At 55.0% G+C, this 10978-nt stretch overlaps 1 protein-coding gene across 2 annotated transcripts; it reads left to right on the top strand.

Moving 5' to 3' along the window:
* Positions 1-169: 169 nt before the first annotated feature.
* HMOX2 (heme oxygenase 2) lies at positions 170-10450 on the top strand. 2 transcript variants are annotated; one of them, XM_014936517.1, is made up of 6 exons: positions 170-228; positions 5357-5467; positions 7215-7332; positions 8156-8647; positions 9984-10104; positions 10188-10450. In XM_014936517.1, the coding sequence occupies exons 2-6, from the start codon at positions 5385-5387 to the stop codon at positions 10310-10312; spliced, it is 939 nt and encodes a 312-aa protein (XP_014792003.1). In that variant the 5' UTR covers positions 170-228; positions 5357-5384; the 3' UTR covers positions 10313-10450. The 2 variants fall into 2 exon arrangements, with proteins under 2 accessions (XP_014792003.1, XP_014792002.1); XM_014936516.1 differs by having other exon boundaries at positions 10185-10450.
* The last annotated feature ends 528 nt before the right edge of the window (positions 10451-10978 follow it).

Genomic DNA, 10978 nt, shown 5'->3' with positions numbered 1-10978 from the left:
GCCGCTGTTGGTGGAGGGCGGACGTGAAGTGGGGAGGGGCGTAGGGCCTCCGCGTGATACCCCGGCCGCCTCCACCAATGGGCGGTGCCGGAGCGTGGCGGTCGGTGGCTCCTGATTGGCCACACCCTCAGTTCCCCCCCACCCCTCCCTCCCGTGTCTATAAATAGCGGGCGGCCGTGCCGGGCCTTTGTCTGGCGCCGCGGGGCGGAGGGCGCGGGGCAACGGCGGGTGAGTGCGCGCGGCGCGTTTCCATGGCGACGCGGCCGGGCCGGGGGTGGCGATGGCGGGGCCGGGATTGGGCCGCCGGGGCCGCTGTCCCGTAGGCCGGCACCGAGCTGAGGCCCTCGGGGCTTTCCCCACCCACCCTCCTTCCCTTCCCCTGCGGGGCTCCGCTCACCGCTTCCCTGCCGCGGGAAGGAGGCCAGGCTCCCCCGGCCTCCCGGCGGCAGGTGGGCCCGGTGCCGCGCGGCGGGGCGGTGCTCGGCTGGGCCAACCGGCCAGGCCGTCTCAAGGCCCTGCTCAGCCCTTGGCCGCAGGGAGGCCTGTAGTGGCCGGCACCGGCTGCCGGTGTCACGCCGCGGGAATACGGGCCTCAATGGGCCTGGGGTTGTTGGGGGCCCACAGTCCCCGTCTGCGGGGTCCGGGCTGGCCGAGCTCCGGGGCCAGGCTTCGTCAGGCCTCCCTAATCTCTTCCTTCTGCCCCCGCGGGCGAACGACCGCACAGCAGCCGAGGACGTGAGCCAGAGCAGCCGCCTCATGTCCCCGCAGCGGTTCCGCTGTGGGGGGGGGACGACAGCTTCTTGTGAAGGATGTCTCTCAGGATGGGAGTTCTCCTGGTGGTATGGGGGGCACTTGGCTCTTCTCGGCCCTCTGAGGCCTCTTGCTATCAATGTTTTTCCATTGTTGGGTGAAACAGATGCCTTATTCAAGTCTCACAGTGCCTGGTGCTTGTACACGTTACATACATCAGCTGTAAGTGCCTGTCACTGGCCCTGCTGGGGGTGTCCCTGGCACAGCTGGCTGCTTGCTGGGACAGGCAGAGAGTGCTGGCTCTCCCCAAAGCAAAGGCTGTTTATCTGTCACGCTGAGGTTTTCCTTCCTCCCCCACAGATCTAACCTTGTCTGACTTACTTGCCCTTTGTGCTGTTCTCCTAGCCAGTGTGCAAAAATAGATTCCCGATGTGCTGCCTGACACGAGGGCCGCTTACTGAAGTGTGGAGCTGGACAAGATCTGTGAATTTGCTGGGAGTTTCCCTCCACTGTCAATTTCTTGAGGTGCTGGACTGCAGCTCTGGGAGACAGAAGTAGGGTCTGTGTGGGCACTGCTAGTAGCATCTTAGACTTGAATTATTGCCTAAATTTTGGCTGTGTCTAGATGAAGTCTCAAACCTACCTGGGATCAGGTAATGTAGTAATTTATTCTGTGAGCCTCCATTTGCAGTAGCAGCCGGTGCCAAATACCTCCGCAGGGGGAGGAGGAGACGTGAGGCTCTCCTGATGTTCTTGGCAGGGTACCTCTGTGATGACTCTTCAAGCCACTGAAGTTCTTGGGTTTGTCTCAGCTGCAGTGATGCTTGGTCCAGGCACACTCTGCCCCTTGTTAAAATAAGGATGTAAGCTCTGCAGGTGGGGAAGCACCTTGAAGTTGCATCCTAGTTGAACAGCAAACATGAACTTTGTGCTGCTTGGGTGTTTGTGAATTATTGAAGTTTATCCGAGGGTGCCCAAGCAAAGCCAGGACTTCAGCATCCCTGCAGCAGCCTGTGCTTCCTTCAAAAGGCACAGGGTTATTGGGATTGTCCTCTCACCCTGAGGAGAACAGCTGTGCATCTTGAGTGTTAAGCTTGCTGTGGAAATGTGTGTAGGGGCAAACTAATTGCTGGCTGGATGAGACAGGGATATTTTCTCTGAAAGATTAAACGCTGTTATTGGGAAATAAATGTTTGGAGTGCTGAGGTGTTCTGTACCAAACCTTCTCTGCAGCCCTGCTATCCCGACTCTTGTGACTGTTGGATTTCTCCCAAACAGGCTGCTGCCGTCAGGGCACCGGGAGGTATGTGTTTACCCTGAACATCAGCCAGGGTCTTGATGAGCAGAGCTTCTCGTGGCAAATGAAATGATGTTCCAGCCTCTGCAGCGGAGGAGGGCAACTGCTTGAACCTCCCCCTCGCTGTGTGGGGCACTGCCTCTTCCAGAGGAGCAGAATGCCCCAGAAACCATGGCTCTGACCAGTGGCCACGTCGTGGGCTTTCAGTTGCCAGTTTTATAACAGTCTATGAGAGTTATAATGCTTTTGATTCTTTTTTTTTCCCTCCTCCGCGTTCTTGTGCGATATCCTCATACTGAAAAGGACAGGGGTTTGGTTTGTGCTGACTTGTCTCCTGAATTCTTGGCTCATCAGGGGGGTGTCTATACTAGAGATGGTTTTGGGAAATATCTAAGCTTCCGAGTTTCCCTGTGTGTGTACTGTCCTCACCTCAGGCTGAAGTGGTGTCATCACTGCCCCGTGTATAGAGATGAACATGTCAGACTGAGCCTCTACAAAAAAAGCTGTGGGAGAGCAGACCAGAGTCCTTAAATTACTTTTTGCATGCTGACCCCTTCTTCCCACAGTTTCTGATCCAGTGTGTTCCTTTGGGTTGGATTTAACATCAACCTTCAGATCTCTTCCGAGGCACTGAGCCTCTACAAAAAAAGCTGTGGGAGAGCAGACCAGAGTCCTTAAATTACTTTTTGCATGCTGACCCCTTCTTCCCACAGTTTCTGATCCAGTGTGTTCCTTTGGGTTGGATTTAACATCAACCTTCAGATCTCTTCCGAGGCATGGACAGTGTCAAAGTGCTCTCCCCTTCTGGCTGTTGCAGACCTGGCAGTGAGCAGAGGCAGCACACCCTTCCTCCAGGACTCTGGCTCTCTGGAAGTATAAGATAAATCGGAACCAGTTCATCAAGTTTAATTTTGGAATCTGCATTTCTTGAGCAGTGCCTGGCCCTGAAATAGGCTGAGTGGAAAACCAGGGTGTCATGAGAATTTGTGTGTTTGTATCAGCAGGAGGCTGGCTGGCTGCACTGGGGGACAAGCGGGCTGTTTCTCCCTGTGTCCATGACAGGCTCCTGGCTGAGCCAGGTCAGGTTATTTGCCCCTTTTTTTGGTTTTCCCTTCCCTGTGGTGGGATTTCCCGATGTTTGAAGCTGTGTGATGAGTGGAGGTAGGTCCTGTTTGCTGACCTGGTGTGAATGTTCTAGTGAATGATCAAATAGACAATACAGCACCTGAACCTGGTTTCCTGAAATAGCTCCGAGCCCCTGTGCTGGTGGCACTTTCTGCCCCAGCTGCATCGTCCTGCCCCAAATTTCGCTACCCAAGGGATGGGGGGGCTGTGCCATCCCCTGTCCTGTGGGGCAGGGCAATGGGGACGTTGGGCTGCCACCCCTGATGGCTTTTGCTGCTGCTCTGGGCTGGCTTGTACCACGAAGTAATACGGTTTGGTCTGTCCTCCCCTTGGGGAAGGCTCTGTCCTGATGAGCCCAAAGGCTGCGTGGTCACAGGAGAAACCTTCACCCCTGAGGATGTGTCCTCCAGACTGGGTGCTGTGCCCGAGCCGGGGGGTCTTGCCATGCTGCACCCAGGGATGGGTGCTCAGACCTGGCTCCTGGTGCTCCTGGCTGAGTCCTGCCAGAGCAGGAGCAGCTGTAAGACTGGGCTTAGAAACTCAGGGGTGAAGAACCAGAGGGCAGTTAATTTATAACTGGTGTGTTTGGAGTATACTGGGAGCCATCAGCTGTTGTGCTGGTGCTGGCTCTGTGCTAACAAGCTCAGGGAGCTCACAGCTGCGTGTCTGCCCTTCTCCCAACCACTGGCCGTGGGCTGAGCAGTGAGCCTGGGGATGCAGCCCACCCAGCAGGGCTGAAGTGGGGGAGTGTGAGGGATGGCTCTTGTACAGTGGGTGCTTTCTGAAGAGCCAGCAAGCAGCTTAGTTCCATCTGGCAAGGCTGCCTGTAAGGTGGTGGTGCTGCTCGACACAAAGCTGATTACGGGGCCGTTTGATAAATGAGGGGGCTGGATTTCTGGCTTAACAGGGGGGTTTGGATGGAGTAAGCCAGGTGTCGTGCTCCTGCTTCTGGGTGGGTCTTGTGCATCCTGCTACATCCAAGGAGACCTTTTTTTTCTTTCTGCAAAAGAGGAGGAAGAACCCAGTTAACTTCTGGGGTTTGATGTAAACCTGCTGGGCAGGAGAGGAGTGTGTGGGTGGCAGAAGGAGATACCTACAGCTCATTCTGTTCAGAGAGCGGCTGCTTTGACTCCTCATGGAGTATGGCCCAGGGAGGGCAGAGCAGTAAGATCTGCCCCTGCTTTGGAAGTTCCTCTTCGTATATTCTGTTTCAGGGAAGGCTTTTGTTTCCCCTGTGAGCTGCCTTGACTTCAGAGCCTGGCTGGCCTAATTCACTGCAGCTTTCTTCCAGGGGAGTCTTCCTACTGCTGTGGAAACCAAGTGGCATGCTCTTCCTCCTGACTGAAGGGGAGAGGTGCTTCCCTTTCCAGTTACTCTGCTCAGAGTCTAACATCAGTCGAGGTTTTTGGTAGCACGGGTGGACAGCAGCTTTCTCACCATTTCAGTGCAGACTGCTAACCTTGAGGTCTCTGATCTCCATCCAGCAGCTGTTCTGGAGCAGGAAGCCCAGTGCAGGCTGCTTGCTGTGCTGTACACCTCTGCTGAGGTTAATGTTTTGTGTCCTGGGTGTTAGTGTTGAGGTTCACCTGGGGTAACTAAACTGAACAAGCACTGCTGGCCTGAAAGTGCCTGTTGTGTGGTGGAAATGGCTGGTGGCTGCTCCTCACCAACCCTGTGGGGTGCTGCAGCTCTGAGGCCCCTCGCTAGACTGCAGGCTTCCTACTGCTGTGGAAACCAAGTGGCATGCTCTTCTGACTGAAGGGGAGAGGTGCTTCCCTTTCCAGTTACTCTGCTCAGAGTCTAACATTGGTCGAGGTTTTTGGTAGCACAGGTGGACAGCAGCTTTCTCACCATTTCAGTGCAGACTGCTAACCTTGAGGTCTCTGATCTCCATCCAGCAGCTGTTCTGGAGCAGGAAGCCCAGTGCAGGCTGCTTGCTGTGCTGTACACCTCTGCTGAGGTTAATGTTTTCTGTCCTGGGTGTTAGTGTTGAGGTTCACCTGGGGTAACTAAACTGAACAAGCACTGCTGGCCTGAAAGTGCCTGTTGTGTGGTGGAAATGGCTGGTGGCTGCTCCTCACCAACCCTGTGGGGTGCTGCAGCTCTGAGGCCCCTCGCTAGACTGCACCCCTTTGCAAAAGGCAGCTTCTCTCTCTCAAATCCCTCTCTAATTTTGCCTTTCAGATTGTCTGATCTCCAGCACTGAGCAGCGATGCCATCAGCTATGGAGGGCTCAGAGGGGGGAGAAGAAGGGGAAATCTTGCGCTATGAGGAAACAGAAGATAACAGTGTCAGGTGAGTCCTGTCTCTCAACATGGCACAGACAGAGTCTTGGGCAAGGCAAGAGACCTTCCAGCTAAAGGAGTGGTCTTTCTCCTCATCTGAAAAGGGGTGAAGAACTCCAGTAGGTGATTAATCAAATGTATATGCAGTAAAATCTATTTAATCAAGCTGTACTGGAAGGGTGGAAGGGATGGGAAAGAGCAATCCGGCTAAGGCTGACAACAAGCAGTTGTTTTCTCAGTCTCCACTATCAAACCCGCATTTCAGAAATGCTTTGACTGTTTGGCAGTTGTGTTTGTGCCTTCCTGGCTAAGGTGAGCCAGTTTTCCATGGCTTGCTGGGCGGCCTCATGTGATAACAGCATCTTGTTTTGAAAGATGACTCCAGAGGTGAACTCTGCCCCAGTGAGCTGCCTCTCTTGCCTTTGCAGAATACCTGCTGGTCTAGGCAAGGATCTTTTCCTGGAGGCTAGTTTAAAAAGCAAAATTCAAATACATAGAATCATAGAATGGTTAGAGCTGGAAGGGACTTAAAGATCATCGAGTTCCAAGCCCCTTCCCTGGGCAGGGACACCTCCCACCAGTCCAATTTGCTCCAAGCCCCCTCCAACCTCATCTTGAACCCCTCCAGGGATGGGGCAGCCACAGCTTCTTGGGGCAACCTGGGCCAGGCTCTCACCACGCTCACACCAAACAAGTTCTTCCCCACATCTCAGCTCCATCTCCCCTCTTTCAGGGTCAAACCCTTCCTGCTCCTCCTATTGCTCCACTCCTACGCATGCTCAAAGAAGCCAAGGCTTCAGAGTTGGGAAATGGGAGGAGTAAATAGGGTGCTTCCCAGAATACCCAGGTATGGGCTGGTTGACTCCTCTTTGACTCGACAGGCTCAGTTTCAGGAGAAATTAATGCTGCCTGGCTCTCCTAGCACACCCAGGCCTTGTCTGGCCTGTTGGCTGTGGTGCTCAGCCACTCAGTGGGTCTGGAGCGTTCAAAGTCTGTCTCTTACAGCTCACACCAACGTGCTCTCTCTAGCAAACTGGTTGTAAAAACTGAAAGGTGCACTTTGACATAATTTTGAGTGAGTGTAGGTGTTGATAACTCTGTACCAAACTCCAGGTGGATGCGGTGACTGCAACCTAGAATCATAGGCTTTATTTTTTGTTCAGAAAGACAGTTTGTGGAAACCTGCAAAAACAGTGTAATTCGGGATAAATAAATTTTTTAAGGGTGTTCTTGCCCTGTTTTGTCATTGGGCTCTCATCTCTTCTCCACCAGTTTATTCCCAAGTTGGAAAACCTGGTGTCCTGCCTGTGGATGCATCTGCTCTTACCTGAGCGTTTCTCCTTCCCCAGACTGACCAAGGAGGGCATCACTGAGGCTCCTGCACCCTTTAGTGGTGTTACTTCATACCCTCAAGGTCTCCTTTTGTACTCTTGTTGGGGGTCACATGGATGAGAAGCAAAAGTAAAGGTGCAGGGATCAGAGGATCCTTGGCAATGGCTTCAGCATCCTGGGTCTGAGCCCCCAGTAAGCCCCAACCCTCCCAGAATGGCAAGTCTGGCTGGCACATGGGTGCCCACCTGTGTGGAAGGAGCCTCTGGCTTCTGCCACTGTTGCTTCCTCCTGGTGGTGCCAGCCTGAGGGGTCCCACCTTCTCCAAACTGAGATGGTAGGGAGTAAGGGGGATCCCTCCAAACAGCAGGGACAAACGTTCCTCCTGTGGAAGTGGAGTGAAAGGAGCTTTCCCTGTTTGCCTGCAGTCCCACCGACCTCTCGGAGCTGCTGAAGGAGGGGACTAAGGAATCCCACGACCGGGCGGAGAACACTCAGTTTGTCAAAGACTTCCTGAAAGGTCGGATCAAGAAGGAGCTCTTCAAGGTGAGGTCTGCTCTGCTGCCGTGGCAGAGGAGCTCTTTGACATACCCGGTGGCTGGTGGAGATGGAGGCAGAGCCCCACAGCCCCCTGTGTAGGGCATGGGGCGGAATCCAGTTTCTAGGTGGTGTGGAGGAGGGGCAAGAATCCTGTTTCTAGGTGATATGGAGGGGGGCCCTTGTCCAGAACTTCTGCCTGGTGTATCCAGGGGGTGAGGAGCATCTTGGCCCAGCACAAGTTGGATTAGGTGGAAGCACTGGGCTTCTGGGCATGCATCTGCTGGCAGCTCCAGGCAGGTGTGGCTGCAGCACAGACAGTGGTGGCATAAGCTGTTCAGGAGTGAAATCCTCATGAGGTTCAGCACTTATTCCGTCCTCTGAAGACCAGGCTGTTTTCCATAGGCCTCAGGTTGGATTGCTTGCTCTTCTGAGTAGAAGAGGTCTGAGCAGCGCTGTCTGGTCCTGAAGGTCTTGGCATATACATTGTCCCCTATGGCATAAGGCTGTTGGTGCCAGTTGTGTTTTTTGGATAGAGTTTGTCCCTGTGCCCTCCTCTCAAGGTGACAGGAGGCCCAGGGCACACAGCTGGCAACATCAGACTAATCCTTAGCTGTGCTCTGTAGGGGTGGTTGTTGTAGACCTAGACAGAGACGAGTCTCTGATCCTTCAGGTGATACCTGCCTGGTACGGGCTCTCCAGGCTGGTTTTGAGTCAAACCTGGGGGTTTCCTCCTCGTTTCCCCCAACTCGGTGGAGGGGGGGAGCAGTCACAAGGTGTGATGTGCCCATCTAGTGAATGGCTTCTGACATCAGCTGTGCTCTGTCCGTAGCTGGCCACCGTGGCACTTTACTTCACCTACTCGGCTCTGGAAGAGGAAATAGATCGCAACAAGGACAACCCAGTCTTTGCTCCTCTGTATTTCCCCGTAGAGCTTCACCGGAGAGAAGCCTTGGCCAAAGACCTGAACTATTTCTATGGAGAAGACTGGAAAGAGAAGATCCAGTGTTCAGAGGCAACTCAGCACTATGTGGACAGAATCCATCATGTGGGACAGCACGAGCCAGAGCTGCTGGTGGCTCACGCTTACACACGCTACATGGGGGACCTCTCAGGTGGCCAAGTGCTGAAGAAGGTAGCCCAGAGGGCCCTGAAGTTGCCTAGTACCGAGGAAGGGATCCAGTTCTACGTGTTTGACAACGTTTCCAACGCGCAGCAGTTCAAGCAGCTCTACAGAGCGAGGATGAACGCTCTGGACTTGGACAAGAACACCAAGGAAAGGATCGTGGAAGAGGCCAACCGAGCCTTCAGATTTAACATGCACGTAGAAAATCATAGAATCATAGAATTGCCCAGGCCGGAAGGGACCTCCAAAGGTCATCTAGTCCGACCTCCCCGCAGTCAGCAGGGACACCCCCAACTAGACCAGGTTGCCCAGGGCCTCATCGAGCCTCTCCTTGAATATCTCCAGGGAAGGGGCCTCAACCACCTCCCTGGGCAACCTGTTCCAGTGCTCCACCACCCTCACAGTGAAGAACCCTCTCCTCATCTCCAGTCTAAATCTGTTCCCCTCCAGCTTGAAGCCATTGCCCCTAATCCTTTGAACCCCTCTGCGTGTCGGTGCTGCTGCTTTTGGGTCTGGACCAAGTTAATTCAGTCAGGCTGCTCCTCCAGGCACTGGTTGGGGTCTGAGACCACCGGAGCCCCTCCATCTGGTGGGGCTGGGATTCTGGTTTGAGTAACTCTTCCCCCGAAGGCATGGATGGGAATTCCTCCCGTGCTCCGACCCCACAGCCGAGCCTTTGATTAGGGTGAAACGAAGATGACTTCACTCCAAGATTCCCATGGGCTGTGTGGCTCTGAAGCAGCGGGGGGAGCAGAGCCCTCCCGACCCCACAGCCGAGCCTTTGATTAGGGCGAAACGAAGATGACTTCACTCCAAGATTCAAGGGCTGTGTGGCTCTGAAGCAGCGGGGGGAGCAGAGCCCTCCCTCTGAGACACCCTCAGACAGTTGGAGTGTGTTTCACCACGCTGGTTACAGCTCCTCTCCTGTCTCACCTCTGACATGTTGCCCAATGGCCACAAATGTCTGTGGCCTCTTATTCCTTCCCTTAGTATTTGCCTTTCATGAAACCTGACCGAGCTGCTGCCTGCCTCAGGGGGGAGGAACATAGTCTTATCTACTGGATGGAAGCTTTAATCTGTTCCTGTAGTAGGTCGTTGTGGTTTAAGCTGGCCAGAAACATGGTGGGATGTGGTTGGTGCCTTTGTCAGGATCTGTGTGGAAACCCCTGGCAGCAGAATTTGGGGAGCTCCCTGGCCAAGGAGCAGTGACCCCAGAGAGGGTCTGCAGCAGGAGGGGAGGGCACGTTGCCTCGTGCTCCCACCCCCAGCAGGGTGACACTGCATCTGTCCCGCTCCTGGGTCTGACATGATGCTCGTGGAACGGGCTGTGCCTTCTCAGAGCCGTAGCAAGTGCCCGATGTCATCACAGGTCTCCCTGCCGGGCACTCGCCACTTGAGGGGCACGTGCTGTCTCAGCGTGGGGTGAGGCAGGGAAGGAGTGGGTCTTGCCTGTTCTCCAGATGGTTCTGGGTTGGTTCTGGGTGAAAGCTGCCTGGCCCTGCCCGCTTCACGTACTCGCTGTGACCGCTTGCAGGTGTTTGATGAACTGGACAAGATTGGCAGGACACTGACCGAAGAAGCCCAAGACGGAGGCTTTCCAGTCCATGATGGAAAAGGAGACATACGCAAGTGCCCCTACTATGCAGACAAACTAGGTAGGTGTTGGGCACGGCCAGAGCTGCCACCCGTGTGTGGCACAAGCCTGGCGGCGCTGACGGTGCTTTCTGTGTTCCAGCAGACAAGGTGGGACCCGGCTGTCCCTATCACGCCGCGGTGGCCCTGGCCAAGCAGCCCCTGGTGCAGCTGCTCCTGGCGACCTGCGTGGCCGTGGTGGCAGGAGCTGCCGCCTGGTACCTCCTGTGACGGGGAGAGCGGCGCGCGGCTCCGGATGGCGGCAAGGGCAGAGGCATGTCCCCTCCTTCAGACTCTTCCCTTGCTGTTGGTGGTGAGTTGCCCGCAGGGTGGAAGTAAAATAATAATAAAGGGGGATCCTGCGGGACTGGAAAAAGAGACTCCTGGCCCACCGGTAACACAAGCTCTGTGACGTAGGAGGGGCTTTAGCTGAGTAGGGAACGGGACTGGGCTGGTGTGAGGATTCCACTTCAGCGCTGCCCTGCCCAGGCCGGGGCAGGTTTTAAGGCTAGAGATGTCTTCTCCTCTGCTGGCAAAGGCTTCACCTGCTTGGCTTTTCATCTCCTTCCCCGGAGCAGTCGCTGGAGGGAGTTTCCTGCCTTGGGCTGCAACCCGAGACCGCGTCATCAGCCTTTTCAGTGAAGAACAAGCGGTTTCCTACCCTGAGAAACCGATGGTTCAGTCGTGGGGGGGCCGTTATGCAAAGGAGTGTCCCGTCTGTTGCAGCATCCTGGGGACCACCATGTCTAACTGGTGTTGGAGGAAGGTCCCTGGGGGATGGGGGCAGGACCAGGTGTGGAGGTATGAAGGTGACAAATGTGTACTGTGCAACCTTGGGGGTGTGGGTTGGTTTGGTTTATTGTTCTGAAGCCTGGACTGGAATAAAAAAAGTTGCAA

This window comes from Calidris pugnax, unplaced genomic scaffold (assembly GCF_001431845.1).
Source record: "Calidris pugnax isolate Ruff unplaced genomic scaffold, ASM143184v1 scaffold17, whole genome shotgun sequence".
Taxonomy (NCBI): Eukaryota; Metazoa; Chordata; class Aves; order Charadriiformes; family Scolopacidae; genus Calidris; species Calidris pugnax.
This window is presented reverse-complemented; position numbering and strand designations above follow the sequence as displayed.